The sequence below is a fragment of the Silene latifolia genome, chromosome 11 (genome assembly GCF_048544455.1).
Source record: "Silene latifolia isolate original U9 population chromosome 11, ASM4854445v1, whole genome shotgun sequence".
Taxonomy (NCBI): Eukaryota; Viridiplantae; Streptophyta; class Magnoliopsida; order Caryophyllales; family Caryophyllaceae; genus Silene; species Silene latifolia.
In genome coordinates, this window is record NC_133536.1 from 120,873,897 (window position 1) to 120,895,804 (window position 21,908).

Sequence of the window (21,908 nt, forward strand, 5' to 3'; positions counted from 1 at the left end):
TTTCTGAGGCAGCTATCACTCGATCGAGTGATATTCTCCTCGATCGACCAGAACCTGACTCGCTCCTACTCGATCGAGTGGTTTTTCATTCGATCGAGCCCTTCCACGTAAAGATTCATTCGATCGAGCTGTTCCAAGTGCTCGATCGAATGGTTTTGACTTCCAGCTGTTGTTTTACGTCTATGGAGCTACTGCTTGACTTTTTTTGACCTCCCATGTTCATGGTCGATTTGGGGAGGTCCCTCCTTATGACGTTTTGTAAGTTTTCCGAGTCCACTTCTCCTTTTCCTTTCATTTTGCATTTCCTTCCCTATTTTTGGTACAATGAGGGCATTGTACGGTTTGGTTTGGGGAGGTATGCATCCATATCTGTGTCTGCATGTTTTCTTGCATTTTTGCTTCCATGTTTATTATTTCCGCATGCATTGTTGTTTGTTTCACTTCAAAAAAATCATACAAAATTTTCAAAAATTTTCAAATTTCATGTTTAATTTTGGGTCGGAACGTTTGAACATTGACGCTACTTTGAACTCTTACTTGAGCCCTGCATATTCTTGACATTTAGTTGGCGTGGTCATGTGCATAATCTACGAGTTTTTGTTTCTTCTTTATCTGAACAAATAGACTTGATTCATTATGTCGGCAAGCTACATTACATTCTGAGGTTAGAGCTTATTAAACTGGTGACATTCATGACCGGTTTCATTTAGGATGTGAGTAGTACTCTCTTTAAGACATGTAACATCAATTTGCATAGGCATGAGTCTAGTCTTCTTAATACCTGTATGCATTCGGTCTGTGGATGGTGACACGTGTTAGGAGAGGCAGTCCCCTTTATTTCACCCTACCCATGAGCCTCGCATAGCCAAATTGCCCTCTTGTCCTATCAACTACTTTCTATAATACTTCCTACCCTAGCTGAGCTAGTAACGAGTAGTTCTTGGAATGTTTTATTGCAATATGGTTATTTTATCTGATTTCAGAAGATGGTGGGAGAATTGAAGGGAAAGAAAGAAGAAAAAAAAAAAAGAAAGGAAAAATGTTGAATTGAAAAAAAAAAGGAAAGAAAAAATGGAAAAAGAAAAAAATCAAAAATAAAAAAGAATGTGAATTGTACAATGATTCACACTCCCATGTCTTATCTATATTTTATGGGGAGTTGACGATTTTTGATGTTTTGTGAGTTAGTGCATAATTTTGCACCGTTTTATCTTGCTGTCATGAGTACGAAGTTGGGATGCAGTCTATATTTGGATCCGTTGTTGCTAGCTTGGCTACTAACCCCACATATCCAAATTAATTTTAGCCCTTCTTACCCGTTACCTCACTTACCCAAATGTAAGTCCTCGGCACGTGTCTTGGTCATTAGTATGGTTGGAATGCATATGTACGGTTATAGAGACTTTACTCATGTTAACTGCATGCATGTTCTTATAGGTCGAGTTAGGTGAGTGTCTGATTTCTTCCTATCTTTCACATATATACTCACCTTGTGCCTGATTTTGAGTGACGAGCGACCCGTGAGAGTCCGATATCTTTTGAGTCTTGCAAGGTCGACGGTTCAGTAAGTTTGAAACATTAATTTAACTCGTTTGCACTTTTCACTGCCACTTTGTCATGTTATCGCATTAAATTGGTTCTAGTGGATGATTTGTAGCCGATGCGTTGGTCCCGTTCCATTGTTCACCCTTAGTTTGCATTCATATTTGCTTGGGGACAAGGAAAGGTTTGGTTTGGGGAGATTTGATGCGTGTCTTTTATATAAGGTTTATACCTCATTTTTTCACGCATTTCTGTATTTTTATGTAGCATCTGGCTACAAATACCCCCGAATATTCTACTTTGGTCCGTTTATTGTATTTTGCAGGAATTGAACGAAGAGGAACTAAATCGAGCTTTAATTGTCCCAATTGTACGCATTCATGGAGGATAAGGAGACGGAGCTTGGAAATCCAACACTTGGAAGACGCGTGAGCTAGATTCGGGAAGCATCTCAAGTTTAACGTGCCCATATAGCTCGATCGAGTGGTTCTCTGCTCGATCGAATGCTCTATATACTCAAGACTGCTCGATCGAGCAGTGTAAGGAGTACGTCGAGGAGTTTTTGCAAGGGGTGCTCGATCGAGAGGTTTGTTCTCACTCGATCGAGTGATTTGGTGATGATATTGTTCGATCGAGTAGATTATTCCTACTCGATCGAGGGGTTTCGTGTGTTTTAGTTGATTTTCGCCTAATCATATTATGGGCTTTTGTAATTAGTCCATAGATTAGGTTTTAGGATGATTTTCTAGTATAAGACTGGAGAAGAGTAACTACGTTATTCATCTCTTCCACACACACGTTAGTTTGACTCTATTTCTGTCACTGTTCTTTGGATTTTGCCCTTCTTTTACTTTTGCTACTCGGATTTGGGGTACGATTGGTATTTTCGATCTACTGTTATTCTTAATTTCGTTATTGCTTTTAATTCCTCCCTTCTTCTGAATTGTTATCATTGCTTCAATTGAATTGTTGTCAGTTTTATCATTATGTCTAGTTTTAATTATTTGTTCGTTATTACTGATAATTCAATGGTTATGAGTAGCTAATTTTCTTATGCTAAGGCTATAGGGGATCCGTAATATGAAGGGAGAGTAATCGATTTATTAGGTTAATGCAAAATCTTGTCTCTGTTGGTTAAATGCTACAATTAATCGTATCTTTCTAATTGAGTCGACGCAATTAGACCTATAATTCCTAGTGATCCTTGACCTGGACCGAAAGGTTGGAAAAGGTAGACTAGTAGCGAACAATAGAGTATTGCAGTGAGGACGAAAGTTAAGCTGTTTACACTTTAGGGTGAATTAAGGACCGAAAGGTGACGTTCGCTACCCCTTAGACCGTATTTGCATTGACCTGAGACCTAGATTACTCGACCGGATGATTATGGTGAACCGTTTGTCTTAGCTATTTTCCTCTATCTGTTATTACCTCTCTTTTATTTCTCTTCTCTTTTCTCTTAGTTTAGAAATCACATTTATAAACCCCCAATTTGGTTACCTTGACGAACCTAGTTTTAGCCGACAATTTCCTACCTCTCTGTGGATTCGACCCGACTTCCCTAGCTATATTAGTTAGAGCCAGTTGGTATTTTTGACAGGTACGCGACAGACGTGTCACATAAGATGTCAAGTTGGATTTAAATTGATTTGCATGTGAAAACGGAAATTAAACATCCATTTACCAAGTTCGGGTTATGATGCTTAACACGATCCATTTATTGAAAAAGGATGCCAAATGACAAAGTGTAAAAACGTAAGCTTGTCAATATGATCCGTCATGTATTCGGATTAACCGTAATCGGGATCGTCCTAGACAAGTGCTAAAAACGAGGCAGAACAGTGCCCGGCAGCCCTGTTAAGGCGCGAGCCTATTGGCGAGGTAAGGGGTTCTGCCCAGGTTCTGAAAGATGGAAACAGACGGCCACTTGGGGCGCGAGCCATGAGCCGACCTAAGGGGGAGTCTCCTGGTTCTTGACAAGGTTATTTAAAACCGTATTTGTGATTAAATAATTTGCAAGTATGATTTGCATGACTCGGAATAATTATTATCATATTAGTAATATTCGTTGTCGGATTTGTATGTTTGAAAAGTATAGTTTACAATAAAAAATGTAAAATGTTTGATTTTAACTAATCATGTTAAGTTAATTTCTTTGTAATTAGTCAAGTTAATCATCGTACCCGGATTAAACCGACATGGTATAAAGAACCAAGGATGATTATGAGTTATGACTAATATGTATGTAAATGTAAATAAATGAGAAAAATGGTAAATAAAGAAAAGGGTGTTAAAATATCCATTAAAATGTAATTAACCAATAATATCACCGAGTCACGGAATAAACCGTCATGGTATAAATAACTAAGGATGATTTTTGTAATGGTTAAAATATGTTTATCAGAAAAATGAATTAAAATGATAAATAAAATAAATGAATTTCCATTAAAATGTAAATAACCAATTAATATCACCGAGTCACGGATTTAACCATCATAGTATATGGAACCAAGGGTGATTATAATTTATGGCTAAAAAGTTTGTCATAAAAAATGATTTGAAGCATTTGAAATGGTAAAAACCGGTTGCAAATAAGAAAGAAATAAAGAGGAAAGACGAGAACAAACATGGATGAGTCTGACCTGGACACCTACAAGAGGCGTGAGCCTCCCTGCATAGCAAGGAGCTCCTGTCACGGGCCAAAACTCGGTTTTGGCTCGTCTAACCTAAATTTGAATCGTGTTATGCATTGTTCATGCTTATAAACTCATCAAAACAGTAAAGACATGAATTAAATGAGATATTTACACCCTCAAACTTACGTGTATTGATGTTTGCGACGTAGATGACTTTAGAGACGGTTTTCTCGTTGTGACTACTCGCGATCAAAGAAGTTTAAAAGAGTGCCTTAAAAAGGATATTGTTTTGAAAATGAGTTGAAAATATATTAATTAAAACATGTTTATTGATGAATTGAGTTGGTCAAATGGGTCGGTTGAATGCAGGGAGACGGTACCAAACAATATGTGTAAGGCTTGTGTTTACGATCGGTAGGTCGTAAACACGTGTCGATTTTGTGACTTAGGAAGTCGAGTCTAGAAGTTTAAGAGAGAGGTGAGGGGGAGGACGCTTGCGTGAGGATTATGGTGTGTGATGATGGGTATTTATAGAGAAATGTGGGGAGGTAGGTCGGTTGAGTTTTCTTGGAGGCTAAGGAGACACCCTAAAGAGGCGCGAGCTACCTTGAGATACAAGTGGGTGTATTGTCCCTTTCGCAAATTTGGATTTTGCATTTGTTCTAACCAATGTTTTGTTGGTTGTGATTTGTGGCCTTTGAGGTTTGGTTAGTCGTGTAAGCTTCCTCTTGAGTGATATTTGGGGTAGGTATTTTGTGTCTTTGACTCGGGTTTGACCCGTGTGAGTCGGGATTTGAATTTCGAGTCGGTTTTTGGCTCGGTGTCGGTTTTGACTCTAATTAGGGTCATTTTAATGGAAATGACATGATAAAGACATTCATGGCATTATTTTCGACATTCGAGATTTGGTTTGACTCAGGTTGACTCGAGTTGCGGGTTTCTAAGTCGGTTTTGGGTCCGAAGACGGTTTTAACTCTAAATAGTGTTATTTTAATGCAAATGAAGTTTGAAAACCATTTATGAAATCATTTTTCATATCCGAGTAGTGCAATAAACCGTCTCATGTATAGCCAATCCACACACGCATATCAAAAACACGTTATAGTCCGATCATCATCGGGTGGTTTTTGGAAGGTGCAGATACTGGGTATCTACAACGTCACATCACGGGAACACGCTGGTCATGGATGAGTTGTCTTATTAAAGATAATCGTTGCAGGCAGAACACGCGTCTCAACTCTTTTCAATGACTGGTGAATAGAGGTCGGTCTATAATCAAATTATGGAAGCTGTTGCATCTAATCAAGGAGGGATGTTCTTTGTGTATGGCTATGGGGGGGGGGGGGGGACTGGTAAAACATTCATATGGAGAACTTTGTGTGCTGCCCTGAGAAGTCGGGGTGAAATGTTTTTGCCCGTTGCATCTAGCGGAATTGCAGCAACGTTGATACCTGTTAGTAGAACAGCGCACTCGAGACTTGGCATTCTGTTAAACGTGACCGAGAACTCCACCTGCCCCAGAATTAAACCTGGTAGTGATTTAGCATAACTGTTGATCAGAGCGAAGCTCATTATATGGGATGAAGCACCGATGACTCATAAACATAGCTTCGAGGCTGTTGATAAAAGTTTAAAAGACGTGATGCGTGTTGTAGATGCGCGTAATGCAACACTACTATTTGGCGGTAAAGTGGTAGTTTTTGGTGGCGATTTTCGGCAAACAGTACTAGTTGTTCAAAAAGGTAGTAGAGCTGACATTGTGCATGTGTCTCTTTGTTCGTCATATTTGTAGATTTCATGTAAGGTATGTTCAAAACTTTATTACAAATGGGTATTAAAAGGCTATTCAATAACATTCTATCTTCTTTCACTTTTTAAAGACGTGTCATAAATTTCAGGTGCTTAAATTGACTAGAAATATGCGCTTAGAAGTCGGAAGTGCAGAAACTAATGTGGATGAGATATGGAAATTCTCGGAGTGGATTTTGGAAATAGGAGATGGGTTGGTCGGGGGTCCAAATGATGGTGAAGTTGACATAGAGTTCCCCGACGATGTACTTGTTCAAAACGTGACAAATCCAACTGCCTCCATAGTAGGTATCACATATTCTTCTCTTCAAAACCGGTTATGGGACCCTGATTATCTTCAGGAAAGGGCAATACTTGCACCAACTCATGAAATAGTTGAAGATGTAAATGATTATGTGTTATCACTTATTGATGGGCAAGCGAGACTTTACTTAAGCTTTGATGAGGTCAGTAAAGATGATGCAACTATAGGTGAGCGTGACCTTTTCTCCACAGAATTTTTGAACAGTATTAAATGTCATGGCCTCCCTAACCATGAATTGAGATTGAAAAGAGGTGCTATGGTTACGTTGCTTAGAAATATTGATCAATCACATGGCTTATGCAATGACACCAGATTAATAATGACAAATTTAGGGGCTCGTGTAATTAGATGTACAGTTTTAACTGGTAGTCATAAAGGTGATCAAGTGCATATTGCCCGCATTATTACACTTACGCCTTCAAATTCCAGTAAATTTCCAGTTCGCTTCAATAGAAGGCAATTTCCCATTGCTGTTTGTTTTGCAATGACGATAAACAAAAGTCAAGGCCAGTCCTTATCTCAAGTGAACATTTATCTGCCAAGACCGGTCTTCAGTCATGGACAGCTTTATGTCGTGATATCCAGGGTTACAAGCAAAAAAGGCCTGAAGCTTTTGATTTGCGACAATAACAAGCGTACATCTAATACGACAACCAACGTAGTTTACACAGAAATTTTTGAATATTTGTAAAGTTTCATAGCATATTTTTTTTCCATTTGGTAGTAATTAGTAACTTCAATTATATTAAGTCGAATATCAAATTATGGACTATTTACATTTTCACCGCATTGCACATTTAATCACGTTCATTTATATGCTCTCGTATTCAATAATAGCGCCTGCAATTACGACCCGTGTATTTTTTGCACGGGTTTAAAACTAGTAATCAATAAAGTGCAATTTACCATCAAACCAAAACACCTACTGATATATAGTTACAAAAGCTTGGGAATGGATACACAAGAACTAAAGTGTGTCATCACACACACCAAAACACCAAAAAAACAACAGTAAAGAAGGAGAAGACAACACACAATTAAATACTTAAATATATATTACAGCGTCACTAATATTCTATCCTAACCACAAGTAGATATATATATGAAAAGGGAAAATAGTTGTCCATATACACTATTTACAAAAGAGGTGTCCTAACTGCAAATTCCACAACAGAATTCAAGTCATCCCAGTTACGTTCATATAAATACCCTAAATCACTCTCATAATCTTCTCCAATCTTCAGCGTGCTCGAATTCGAAGCTACCGGAGTTGAATGAGCCATAGTGTTCCATTGTGATTGAATACGTTCTACTTCAAAATAGTCATTCTTTTGATCCACTATAACAACATTGTTATTGTAATTGTTGTTGTGATTTGTTTTCGTACTAATAGTTGCGTAGCCGTTGTTAGGTGTTGATGGATATGTTGTAAAGCTTATGTAACGCTCGTGATTAGGGTTAGGATCGATACTGCCGGATTTTGAACTTGAGTTTACTGCATTTCTTCGTGCAGATATTTCTTTCCAGTCAGGGGTTTGCCGTTTGTTTCTTTTAAATATTCGGCAAAGGGTCCATATTTCCTGCACGGCGAGAGATATCAGTACGGTGCATGTGCTTTAAGTCTTTAACTCAGTTTATACACTTATAAACCATGCAAAACTAATCAAATAATTGTACTTCCTCGGACCGGTCATTTGTTATACTTTTCCATTTTTGGGTGTCTCAGTCAATTATTTTTCTTTCTATTTTAAGAATTAACTTGATGAACGGTTTGATCATTAACACTCAACTTATTACACTTGTCATTTAATAATTGGCCCCCTCCGCTTTCCTTGGTCTTTATATCAAAACCAAAGAACAACAATTGACTGGGACAGAGTGAGTATCTTTTTGTTTGTCATTTGTTTACCCTCCTTGAATTTCATAAATTTTAGCCAAATTTTTTTGAAATTTTTACTAGAGTATCTTATATAATTAGCCATTCGCCCTCCCTAAAATTTTTTGTCCCCCTCAGTTAAAATCCGGGCTCCGACCCTCTGTTTTCATATTTCATTTTTGTTATCTCATTCATTTGTATATTTTTTATGTAAGGCATGATTTCTAATGAGTAATTTGATATACCTCGGTCGCAGTCATTTGTTTATCTTTGTTTTTGGCACGAAAACCAATGAAAGCGGAGAAGATCATTTTTGGTTATTATTATTGGATGACACACAAATAAGTATTAATAGATAAACAAATAATTGGGATGAATGAAGTATTTCACATCTCTTATCATTATGATTAGTAAACCAACAAAACGATTAGATTGCTTTCTTTAAATGGTTTGAACCTAGTTCCTACAACATGGTAATAATACATGTATGCAGACGAGCTCATCTTGATCATCAACATAAGGGTTTTGCACTTATAATCATACCTTAATATTCTTACTAGATAGGCAACATAACAAGAAGGAATAGATGCATATATATATATATATATATATATATATATATATATATATATATATATATATACTTTAATACTTACAGCTTCAAAGGCAGAATTGTTGTTGTTAGGGTTGGAGGAGTTGGCCTCACGGATAAGTAGGTCACTAGGGAGACGAAATTCATGCATCATCCAATCCGTTTTGGTTCCTTTTCCGGCACTTCCTCGGTAATACACCAGAGATTTTTTCAGCCCCACGCACTGCTGCCCTTCTCCATCGTTCGAGTATATGGGCTTGTCTATCCCGGTTGCTTTCCAGAAACCCGACCCGGTCACTCTGTTGGGTCGCACACTGTTTCTGTACTTTCTCCCTCTTTTACAGTAGAAATACCACTCTTTATCTCCCACACTGCTGCTTTCTGTTATTTCATTTTCTTATAAAATTTAATTATTTCTCAAACTTTAAAATAAAATAAAACAATCAATCTCTCTCTCTATTCCAAACTTTTGGCAGAATTCGATTGAACCCTACTGCTTTCTAGTCTTACGTAAAACAAACTAAGCATGAAACAAGAAACGTCTAACATCAAGGTAATGAACAAACTCATAACTACTCCATATATCGAAACTTTTGCCCTTGTGGAGCATATTCGATTATTGAGCCATGGATCAGAACCTTTGTTGTATGAAATATCGAAATAAACGGGGATGGTTATGACCTTGAATTCCTAGAAAGTTAGATCTCCATATTATATTAGGCTCAACACTTTGTGTACTCTCTATATGTTTATCATCAATCATCTTTTTCATCATACAAGTTGAGTAACTATATACGCCACTAGGGCTCATAAATTCGCACCTTGAAACCCCCACTACATAAAAATCCCGCGGCAAAAAGCCATTTTCTTATATTTGGGTCTTGGTATGGACTTACAAATCAAATCAAATAGCCAAACAAAATAATACTCCCTCCGTTCCGGTCATTTGTTGTGCTTTGTTTTTGGCACAAACACCAAGGAAAGGGAAAGGGACCAATTACTAAATGACAAGTGGAATAAATTGAGTGTGAATGATCAAATTACTCATCAAATTCATTCTTAAAATAAAAAAGACAACAAATGAACGAGACACCCCAAAATAGAAAAGGACAACAAATGACCGGGACAGAGGGAGTAGTAAATATAAAATTAGATTGATTCTAACTGAAAAGTGTATTTATGAACATCCAAAACGAAAAGGAAGGTTGTTCATGCACAAATGAGGAATTATGCAAGTACACCATAAAATAGTCATTTTTTTTATGACGAGGGGTTGAATTCCCCCGGGCCCATACATTCCCGCACCATCACATGGACCATGTAAGGCACCCCCTTCGGGGGCTATAGTGGCCAACTGATCATCGCCCCAGCTAGTAGTCGAACCCGGGACCTCTCAACTCCTGAGTTTCTGCAAGCTTTAAGGTTTAACCCGGCTACCACTGGAATAACACCCCACTTGGTTATATAAAATAGTCATTATGTGCTTAAATAAGTTTATATATTGTGCATAAGAAAATTACTCACTTTTTTTTACTAGATTTTTAAAAAGTGAAAATAATAACCTTAGTTGAATGGAAAGGTAAGAGTAATATATATAATAAATGCATAAGAAATGAAAACAAGTAGATAGTAGGAGAATACTTGCAAGATCCCAAGGATCATGCTTGTAAATATCCATTTGCTTAATGATCTCAATGCTCAAAGGTCTGTTGTCAATCTTCCTCTTCAAGTAAAACGATACAAGCTCTTCATCAGTCGGATGGAATCGAAACCCGGGAAGTGGACCTTGATGAACATCCATGCCATCAACAACTACATCCTTACTGCTTGAATCATCATCTTGGCTACTACTACTACTCATCATGCTCTTCATACCAATATACTAATTTAATTTCAATTCGAGGGTTTAACTATAAGAGAGTATCTCATGTTGTGTGTCTATATGGTATTTGACAAGTCGTGTGATTATATATTGTGTGAACTATAAGAAAGTAAAACGGGGGCTAAGTCAAAGTCATGGGGTTTGACCTGTTAAGTCTTTTGGATGGGCCATACATTTATGAAAGTTTCTTTTGTTTTCTTTGCTTCTGACCTTATCATTTTGAAAATCATAGCCGCACAAGTAGAAGTACACAAATCTTGGATTTCCCTTGACCTAATACTGAGGTAATACTCGATCTAGAACACTACTACTATTATTCAAATGCATCAATGTCTCTTCTCACTTGTCACTAACCTCTTTACACACTTCCCCCAGTACGTTAAGATACGTGTTCGGATCTTCACATCCGGACTATCCAATCTGCATGTTTGTAAACAACAATAACGTCGTTGGATTTTGTTAATTAAATGTATTTTTGTTTTTCAAAAACACGCCGCCCCTAGGTACCAGTAGCGAATCCTGAAAAATTTCTTTATGGGTTCCCTAGTGTACCTATTTCCACATGAAAATATAAATTTACTCTATTTCTACCCAAAAATTGGTCTAAAAAGACACAAACAAATTCTGTTTACGATGTCCCAGGACCTCGGAAAGAGGCCCCTGGCTCCGTCACTACCTCTAACAAAATTCAAATTCGGAAAAAAAAAACCTCTTAACTTCTTATAATACATTTTTAAACTACACTTTAATTTTTTACGAAACATATGAACACCAATATTGTGTATCCAAATCAATATTGTACAATGCTCTAGGCTGAGTAGCAAGAGAAACTTTTAATTTATTATGAGCCCAAACGATGAATTCAATAAGTTCTTGCAAATAACCACGCTCGCTAAATAAAAACATCCCAGTAATCCCTTTGTAATAATTATTAATTCTCTATTATGTGGACCTAATTACTGATGTCAGTCACTTTAATTAGAAACGGTTAGAAATAATATTTCGGGTTTTTATTGGGAGTAATAGAATAAGTGGATTACGGTTAATGTTTACAGGTCATTAACATATTAGGCCCACTTATCTATTTCAGCCCCTCCTGCCACCATGTAAATAAAAACACACTTGTTTGTGGTTTTAACCTAATTCATATTAATTAAGTGAAAACATACAGCAAGAGAATTAGAGACTAAGGAAGGCAGGAGAAGGCAAAACATTAGGATTCATCTTCTTATTGTTCTTAAGAAACCTCCTCATCAGATCTAATGACTACTCCATGTATGTATCTATCAGTAATTATCGCTGTAATCAAGATCCTCTAATTAATGTTTATATGTGGTATCAGAGCAGGATTATGATTGCAGTTATAGTTCTGATTAATGTTTTAATTATGTCTTTTAATTTGAATAAAATTAATGTTTTAATTATGATGTTATTATTTTCATTCATGGTTGATTATATATCCTTTGATTATGATTGTTTCCGCTGCCCTAATCGAATTATTCCGATTTGTATGTTTGATTATAATTGTTTCCGCTGCCCTAATCGAATTATTTCGATTCGTATGATGTTTTTGATTGTTGATTGCGTTTCGTCTGTCGCCTGGGATTTGAGGAGTACTCGATCGAGGGAATTTTTTTATCGATCGAATTAGTGCGTCACTCGATCGAATTAATGTGTCACTCGATCGAGAGATATCAAGAGTGGACATCACGATCGAGTATTAAGGTCACTCGATCGAGGTGTTTTATTGATAACAGTTCTCGATCGAGCTAATGTTTCACTCGATCGAAGATCTTCCGCATAAATAGTTTCCTTCTCGTATTATAGTTTACGATACCTCATGACTGATTATGTATGCTCGTATGATATTAATGTTATTATGTCAATTAAGTTTATATAAATGATCACATTATTGTTGTAAGCATACATACTAATTATGTATATATATAGTTTTGGTATCGAATGAAAGAGACATTCGCATTATGACGAGTTGAAATTCACCACAGTGATTTCATCTCGTACGCGATCAAGTCTCATAATGGAATCATATTGGACATTCACATTAGGTTGAAGTTCACCACAGTGGACTCAAATTATGTAGTGAATATCCGACTAAGCATCTAATGGGGTAAATTAACTTGTATTAAGGTTTTACCCACAGGTAACCTGACATTAAAGTGAAACACTCATTAAGAAGATTATACTCGATTATGCAATTAAGCATGTGTAGGTTGTCCACAGATACTATACTTGCCCAATGAATGTTTATGAGTTACTCATTTAAGTTGCAAGTCTTAGTCATAATTGATATTGTGTGTTAAACTCAAAGCCTAATGTTTTGAACATTGTACATAATGCAGTACCGTTGCAAAGCTATCTCAATAACTGTGTCCAAGCAGTTCCACAACTTGATGGTACTAATTACTTATAATGGTAAGAGCATCTCGAGTTCTATTTAGGAATCCTTTAACTCGATCAAGTGCTTATCGGGACGAGCTCGGTGAACCAACACGATGCGAGTAAAGAAGTACTTGAAGAGTATAATGGTGGAAGAAATCTGATAGTCTTTGCCTAAAGTTTTTGCGTCTTACCACCGCACCAAACATTAAGTCCTCCATTTCGGAGACAGTCAGAACACACCCGGTAAGTACATGGAAATCATTAAGGAACGCTTTCGGACTCACCGATAAAGCGGTAGCGGGAAGGCTTATGTCCGAACTTACCACCGCTAAGTATAATGAGAGTGTGACCACCATGCGGCGAGAATGTGTAACACATGACGAACTGGCAAGCTAAGTTGGGAAAATCGGGCATGAAAGTTGAGGATCCGTTCCTCGCCCAGATTTATCATCAACTCTCTGCTCGATAAGTTTGATGCTTTCCATCTTCATTACAACACTGTTAAAGAAATTTGGAGTGTTAATGAATTGAATTGACCAATAAACCGGTTCAGAAGAAAGCAAGAATCAAACAGAAAGATGAGGCCGATGCCTCAAGTAAGATCTTGGCTTATCCAAGCACATCATGTGCATCATGAAAGCGGGAAATCTAAGGGTAAGTTTGGAAACAGAAAGGGCATGAAGTCCGGCCCTTCGATAAGTCGTCTGCATCGGCATAAAGAAGGATATTAAGAAGCGAGAAAAGTTGCTTTTTTCGTAAGAAACCACAGGCACTTTCGAATGACCGCATAAAGCGTAAGAATTGGTTCGAAAAGAAGGGTAAGCCTTTGGCTTTAGTATGTTTTGAATCAAATTATGCTGAAGTTCCTTCTAATACATGGTGGCTAGATTCAGGTTCTAATGTACATGTTTCGAATTCCTTGCAGGGATTCCTTACGACAAGAATCATAAAGCCAAATGAGGCCTCCTTATACATGGGAAATAAAGATAAAGCCTCCGTAGAAGCCATTGGAAGGTTTAGCTTGGAATTAAGCACTGGATTTAAGTTGAATTTGGAGGATACACTTTATGTTCCCTCTTTCGGATGCAATTTAATTTCAGTTTCTAAGTTAGATAATGATGGTTTTAGATTAAGTTTTGGACAAGGTTGTTTCAGTATGTTTCGAGACAATGTTTTTATTGGTTCTCGGATTTTGGAAAACGGATTGTATCGAATCTATTTAGATAAATTGTTTTCAGAATCTCTTTGTGTTTCTCATAATGTTTCCCTGCATAATAATGTTAGTTCGAAACGTGGGAGGTCTAATGAAAGTTCCTCTTTCTTGTGGCATAAACGTTTGGCCCATATTTCAAGAGAAAGGATGAGCATGTTGGTTAAAGACAATATACTACCTTCTCTTGATTTTACGGATTTTGGGACGTGTGTGGAATGCATTAAGGGTAAGCAAACCAAACACACCAAGAAAGGGTCCACAAGAAGCACTGCTCTTTTAGAGATTATACATACAGACATATGTGGTCCATTTGATGTTCCCTCCATGATCGGAGAGAAATATTTCATCACTTTTATCGACAATTATTCACGTTATTGTTATCTTTACCTTTTGCATGAAAAATCTCAATCAGTAGACGCTTTAGAGGTTTACATTAAGGAGGTGGAAAGGCAATTAGGAAAGAAAGTGAAAATCATAAGGTCAGATAGGGGTGGTGAGTATTATGGTAAATATGATGAATCAGGACAACATCCTGGTCCTTTTGCAAAACTCCTTGAAAGTTTGGGTATTGTCCCTCAGTACACAACTCCTGGTTCTCCATGGATGAATGGTGTTGCTGAGAGGCGTAATCGGACCCTATTAGAGGCTGTGAGGACAATGATGAGTAATACCAATCTACCCATGAAGTTGTGATGCATGCCCTTATGACTGCTGTGTATGTTGGAAACCGGGTTCCCAGTAAGGCAGTTTCAAAGACACCATTTGAACTGTAGAAAGGGTGGAAACCGAGTCTTCAACACTTACATGTATGGGGATGCCCAGCAGAGGCACTAATCCACATGAAAGGAAGCTTGATCCTAGAACCATTAGTGGGTTCTTTATCGGCTATCCAGAAAAGTCCAAAGGGTATAAGTTTTACTGTCCTACACACAAGACTAGAATTGTTGAAACCGGAAATGCCAAATTCCTTGAGAATGGCGAAGTTAGTGGGAGTGATCAGGTAAGGGATGTCGTCGTCAATGAAGTTAGGGTGGCAATTCCAGTTCCTTTGCCCCCAATTTTTATTGATGAAGTTCCACATAATGATAATGTTGACTCAGTCAATATTGTGGAACCTAATGTTGATAACCCTTCACTCCAGAATGATAACATCGCCACTGAGGTTGTTGATACAGCACCTGAAATAGCATTAAGAAGGTCCACAAGACCTAGAAGGTCAGCTATTCCAGATGACTATGAAGTATATCTACAACAATGTGAATATGACATTAGTGTGGATACTGATCCGGTTACGTTTTCACAAGCTATGAACGTTAATGATTCCGATAAATGGATTAATGCCATGAAAGAAGAGATGGAGTCTATGGCTAAGAATGGGGTCTGGGAGTTGGTCAATTTACCAATAGGTCATAAGGCTGTCGGCTGCAAGTGGGTCTTTAAGACCAAGCGCGACTCCTTAGGTAATATTGAACAACATAAAGCCAGACTGGTAGCTAAAGGCTTTAATCAAAAATAAGGCATTGATTATAATGAAACCTTCTCTCCAGTTTCTAAGAAGGATTCTTTACAGATCATACTAGCTTTAGTAGCTCATTTTGACTTAGAGCTACATCAAATGGATGTGAAAACGGCATTCTTGAATGGGAGTTTGGAAGAAGAAGTCTACATGGCTCAGCCTGAAGGCTTCATTATTGATGGCAAAGAGGACAAAGTTTGTATATTAAAGAAGTCCATTTATGGGCTTAAGCAAGCTTCTCGGCAATGGTATATTAAGTTCCATAATACCATTACCTCCTTTGGGTTTCAAGAAAACACTGTTGATCAGTGTATCTACCTGAAGATCAGTGGGAGTAAGTTTGCATTTTTGGTCTTATATGTCGATGACATACTTATCCCGAGCAGTGATTTAGGACTATTACGTCAAACTAAAGATTTCCTATCAAGCAACTTTGAGATGAAGGATATGGGAGAGGCGTCCTATGTGATCGGGGTGGAAATATCTCGAGACAGATCACAAAGGACATTAGGATTGTCTCAGAAAGCCTATATCATAAAGGTCTTAGAAAGATTTAACATGGTAAAATGTAATCCCAATTATGTTCCTATTCAGAAAGGGGATAAGTTCAGCTTGAGTATGTGTCCTAAGACTGAACTAGAACGAAATGCCATGAAAAACTTTCCTTATGCATCTTTGGTTGGAAGCTTAATGTATGCACAAATCTGTACTAGACCTGACATAAGTTTTGCAGTGGGTATGTTGGGTCGATATCAGTCCAATCATGGAATGGGTCATTGGAGTGCGGCTAAGAAAGTTTTAAGGTACTTAAAGGGAACAATGAACAAAATGCTCACTTATAGACATACTGATTAGCTTGAGGTTATTGGATATGCTGACTCAGATTTTGGAGGATGTGTGGACTCAAGGAAAAGCACTTTTGGTTATGTGTTTGCTTTAGCTGGGGGAGCAATCTCATGGAAAAGTGCTAAACAGACAATTATCGCCTCATCCACTATGGAAGATGAATTTGTAGCGTGCTTTGAGGCTACTATTCAAGCTTTATGGTTGCGGAACTTTCTTTCAGGGCTTAGCGTTATGAACTTCGTTGCAAGGCCGCTGAAAATTTACTGTGATAATACCGCAGCCGTCTTCTTTTAAAAAAATGATAGATATTCTAAAGGTATAAAGCACATGGAAATGAAATACCTATCAGTTAAGGAGGAAGTTCGGAAAAACACTGTGTCAATTGAGCACATCATGACTAGTGCTAATATAGCAGATCCTTTAACTAAGGGATTACCTCCAAAGACATTTTTGAAGCATGCTACTGATATGGGTCTGGAGGATAATCATTAAGTCTTTTCGTTTATGTTTGGATCATGCTAGTGTTTTGTAATGATGACACTTATGTTTTGATTAATCAACTTATGTTTTCTTATGATGATGGTTTCCGAACAATCTCTGTATCGTTTTATTGTTATTGTATACATTGTTGTTGCACGATTAACAGAATCAGTTCTATTCCTCAAGGACATTATTGGAGATTATGTTTGCTCCTTGTACAGACTGATTATTCTGAGTGATTGTTCTGTAGTACATAGAAGGACCACTTCTCTTGTATAGTAGTGTTTCCGTCATGAGTCAACCAGTTGTTCGGAATGATCAGGGTAATTAAGACAAACCCATTATGTGTTCATTTAGCCGTTTACGCGTCTTATGGTTCTACTTATGCGTGACATTATGTTTCGGTCAGTAATATGGTCCAAGTGGGAGAATGTAAGAATTATTAATTCTCTATTATGTGGACCTAATTACTGATGTCAGTCACTTTAATTAGAAACGGTTAGAAATAATGTTTCGGGTTTTTATTAGGAGTAATAGAATAAGTGGATTACGGTTAATGTTTACAGGCCATTAACATATTAGGCCTACTTATCTATTTAAGCCCCTCCTGCCACCATGTAAATAAAAACACACCTGTTTGTGGTTTTAACCTAATTCATATTAATTAAGTGAAAACACACAGCAAGAGAATTAGAGACTAAGGAAGGCAGGAGAAGGCAAAACATTAGGATTCATCTTCTTATTGTTCTTAAGAAACCTCCTCATCAGATCTAATGACTACTCAATGTATGTATCTATCAGTAATTATCGCTGTAATCAAGATCCTTTAATTAATGTTTATTAATGTTTATACCCTTTTACTACTAAGAGACTAAAACACATGAATTGCAAAATCCCATGATTTGCAAAAACATGAGTTGTTTGGTTGTCATATTTTTTGGAAAATGGAGGAATTATAGGTTCCCGGGAACTTCCAATGCCTACATGATGTAGGAATTGGCTTACTTACTCCCCCCTTAGTCATTGGAAGTTCCCAGCATGAAATTTAATTCCTACATGAACAACCAAACACTTTTGCCAAATTCACCCGAATTGGATGCAGGAACTTAGGCCCTGTTCTTTTTGGCTTATTTTCAGCTCAGCTCAGCTCTATTCAATTCAGTTCAGTTCAGCTCAACTCTATTCAGTTCAGCTGAGCTCAGTTCAGTTTAGCTCAGCTCTATTCAATTCAGTTCAGCTCAGCTCAGCTTCATTCAGTTCAGTTCAGCTCAGTTCAGTTCAGCTCCACTAAATTCATCTCATTTCAATTTTGCACATCTTAAACTTAATAGTTTTTATTAATATTTTTAATATTATTTATTATTATTATTATTATTATTATTATTATCATCATCATCATCATTAATTTATTATTAATTAATCATCCTCATTATTGTTATCATTTTGAATATTATAGTTATTAAAATCAATAATATTCATATTAATAAAATTAATACTATTACTAATATTATTATTAATATGAATATGAATATTAATTATAAATAATATTATTAATAATATTGTTAATTTAAATATTACTATTATTAATACCTAATTGTTTTTTCATATACGAACTTTACTCTTTCACATACACTTTTTCATAAACGTTCTATTTTGTACCATTTTCACCTAAAACTGGACCAAATGGACTCTTGAATCAATATTTTTCCCTAAAACTTAATTTAATTGCTCAAGTGACTTAAAACTTACAAGATGGATTCTAGTTTATCAAATAATAAATTAATTTACTTGTTTATCAATTATTAATATTATTTGTTGAGTTTTAATAAATCAATCAAATTTTGTTTGTTTGTTAAAGTTGAAATTAGGGTCTGTCGCTTTTTATTTATCTAATTAATTAAATTAGGATTGTTGTTGCTTCGTGTTGGCTACCTAATCACTCAAATTAGGATGATACATGGCTAGACTTTGAACAACAATCTAGAAAATCGGTGCTCCATTATTTCACCTAATAAAATTGATGGTGTACTGTGGTTCATGGTGGCTACCTAGTTAATCAATCAAATTAGTAGGGTGTTACCAAATCGGCGTTGATCATCGGTGCTTGGTTATTGGTTGGGGTGTTGGGTTTTCGCGAATTAGGGCAGCAAGGTTCTGCGGTTTAGGGCATCGTGTTTTACCGTTTAGTTGCCACCGTCGGCTAACAATATCCACCCCACGTCGACCTTTAGACCTTACGTCGCCGGTCAGGGGAAGGTTTTGTTGGTTATTCCGGCGTGGGTCTGCTGTTAGGAGGGTGTTTCGCGTGCAATACGTCGTCATTCTCAGGGAGCTTAGTCGTCTGTCTGCGACCGGTACACCTGCGCCACCAATGCTGGGCCATCAGGCCTCACGTCGCCGGCCCTTGACGTGGTGGCTGACGACTGCCTGCATTGTTCCCGTCCTATCACCAGTGAGTTTTCTGTTTTTTTTTACCGGGGGTTTTTGTTGCGTTTTTCTTTCCTTCCTCCCGTACTGCTGGTTGTTGCTGCTCCTTGTCCTCCGTTGTCCGACCACCTCTGCCGCTGCTGTTGGGTGGGTGTTACGGCCTAAGGCTGTTGTGGAGTGTGGGTTCCTTCTCGGCCTCCTTTGTGGCCGTTTTGGTTTTGTTACGTTGATTATTGATCACCGTCGGAGTGGGTGGTGCGTTGGTGGTCAACTGGGCAACCCTTTTGGTTGCTAGTAACGGGTACATTTTGAGCTTTTAGTTGCTTGTGTCTGGTGGTTTACGCTCAGGTGGTGTTTTTTGGTGGCTCTATAGTTTTCTGTGCAGGTTGGTGGTGTGTTCCTTCATGCCCGAGCTTGTGCGGTACCATTGTCCTTTTTCGAGTCTTCATTCTTGTCGGGATGGTTTTGGTAAGGGCCTTACTAAGGCAGCTTGGCAGAAACATTTTCAGGACCGACATTGCCAGAATGGTGCATTGGAACTTACGCGTCAGACTCTTCTTACTGATAGTTTGACTGTTTATTCCAATGCCGAGAGTGTTTTGAGACGGATGGGGCTCTGGTTGTGTGGGGGTGTGTTTTATGACCCGTACCACTCGTGCTAGATATCGACATAGTCGGGGTGATATTGTGCTGTCTCCGGAGCGTGTTGATGGCCTCTACAGTTTTCATATTTTTGGTATTCCAAGACCTTTGGCTCCCTCTCCTTCGGTTTCTTCTGATGATGGTGCTGAGCTTGTTCAGTGGTCTATACCTTCCCTTGATCGTTTATTGTCTTTGGGCCTCTGCACCGTCAAATCTATTCCTCCTAAGTGTCGTCTTGGGTTTGCTCGGGCTTTGAAAGGAGCTTTGGATGATGTGGCTGATTCCCCTAGTGATCTCTCCCGCTGGATTCGGTTGCTTGTTTTACCGCTGTGTCTGCTTAAGACTTTCGCTCCTCGAGGTAATGTTGAGTGTAGGACGGCTATTCGGCGCCAGCGTCAGGAGGAGAGTATTGTCAGGGCTATCCTTGCTCGGGAGGTTCCTGGGGGGGGGGGGGGGTTGCAACTGTTGCAGGAGTGTTTTGATGAGGGTCCTTCTTTGTTTAATGTGGAGGAGGATCTGGATTTGGTGAGCATAACCTCCGTCAATGTCGGCGGAAGATTTCTAATGGTCACTATACTGCTGCTGTTCGGGTGCTTTCTTCCTCTGGGGTCGCCCCCTACTCCGATGCCACTCTTGTGGCCCTGCATGAGAAGCATCATGTCGCCCCACCTCCTTCTTTGCCTCCTTTGTCTGGGGATCATCATCCTCTGGTTGCCTCTGAGTCAGTGGTTTTGGATATGATTCGGAGTTTCCCTCGTGGTACTTCTTGTGGGAGGGATGGTTTCCGTGCCCAACACCTTATGGATTGTTTGAGTGGCGCTGTTGTGGCTATTTCTGATGAGTTGATCACTTCTATTACTAGGGTGTTTAATCTTTTTCTTGAGGGTCGGTGCCCTCTTGCTTTGGGAGAGTACATTGCCAGCGCCCCTCTCACGCCGCTTGTGAAACCAGGTGGTGGGGTACGTCCTATTCTTTGTTGGTACGGTCGGAGACGGCTTGTCTCTAAGGTTGGTGCTTTTATGGTGGGTCCTTCTTTGTCGTCTTATTTTGCTGGTTTACAGTTTGGGGTGGGTGTGTCCGGTGGAGGAGAGGCTATCTTACATGCCTTGAACCGGCTCATTGAGGCTCGGGGTGCTGAGGTGGGGCTTTCCATGTTACTGGTTGATTTCCAAAATGCTTTCAACCTTGTTGATCGTACGACCATGCTTCAGGAAGTTCGCCGACGTTGCCCGGTTCTCTCCCGTTGGGTGGAGTTTTGTTATTCCAGCCTTGCCCGTCTTTTTTATGGGGAGCATTGCTTGTGGTCTTGTCAGGGAGTCCAGCAGGGTGATCCTTTGGGTCCGTATCTTTTCGCTTTGGTTTTGCATCCCTTAGTATGCAAAATCCGGGACACTTTTGACCTCACTATGCAGGCATGGTACTTGGATGATGGCACCATTGTGGGGGATACTTTGGAGGTGGGGAAGGTCTTGGATTTGATTATGGCGGATGGCCCCCGTTTTGGACTACACCTTAATGTCCCCAAGACGGAGGTCTTTTGTCTTGTTGAGGATCCTCAGAGTCGGCTCCCTGGGGTTTTCCCCCCCTCCATTGCTCGGCCCGTGAGGGGTGTTACAGTTTTGGGTGAACCTGTCAGTACTTGCCCTGGTTTTTGTAGTGAGATTGTGGCGAGGAGAGTAACTAAGACCATTGAGCTAATGGACTTGGTTGCGAGGATTGAGGACCCGCAATGTGAGTTGCTTCTAC

At 38.6% G+C, this 21,908-nt stretch overlaps 2 protein-coding genes across 2 annotated transcripts; one reads left to right on the forward strand and one right to left on the reverse strand.

Moving 5' to 3' along the window:
- The first annotated feature begins 5,457 nt into the window (after window positions 1-5,457).
- LOC141613888 (uncharacterized) lies at window positions 5,458-6,979 on the forward strand. Its single transcript, XM_074432631.1, has 4 exons — window positions 5,458-5,618; window positions 5,736-5,868; window positions 5,968-5,979; window positions 6,074-6,979. Exons 1-4 carry the CDS (start codon window positions 5,458-5,460, stop codon window positions 6,977-6,979), a joined length of 1,212 nt encoding a protein of 403 aa, XP_074288732.1.
- A 249-nt stretch (window positions 6,980-7,228) lies between these two features.
- Window positions 7,229-10,693, reverse strand: LOC141615056 (NAC transcription factor 25-like). Its single transcript, XM_074433632.1, has 3 exons — window positions 10,398-10,693; window positions 8,821-9,137; window positions 7,229-7,868 (listed from the first exon to the last, which is right to left on the reverse strand). The coding sequence occupies exons 1-3, from the start codon at window positions 10,627-10,629 to the stop codon at window positions 7,425-7,427; spliced, it is 993 nt and encodes a 330-aa protein (XP_074289733.1). The 5' UTR covers window positions 10,630-10,693; the 3' UTR covers window positions 7,229-7,424.
- Between the last annotated feature and the right edge of the window lie 11,215 nt (window positions 10,694-21,908).

Coding starts and splice junctions, on each gene's coding strand:
- LOC141613888 (XM_074432631.1), top strand. CDS start 5,458: ATGGAAGCTGTTGCATCTAATCAAGGAGGGATGTTCTTTGTGTATGGC. Junction 5,619..5,735: donor TCTAGCGGAATTGCAGCAAC/GTTGATACCTGT, acceptor ACTGTTGATCAG/AGCGAAGCTCATTATATGGG.
- LOC141615056 (XM_074433632.1), bottom strand. CDS start 10,629: ATGAAGAGCATGATGAGTAGTAGTAGTAGCCAAGATGATGATTCAAGC. Junction 9,138..10,397: donor TGATCCTTGGGATCTTGCAA/GTATTCTCCTAC, acceptor ATGAAATAACAG/AAAGCAGCAGTGTGGGAGAT. Junction 7,869..8,820: donor ACAATTCTGCCTTTGAAGCT/GTAAGTATTAAA, acceptor CTCGCCGTGCAG/GAAATATGGACCCTTTGCCG.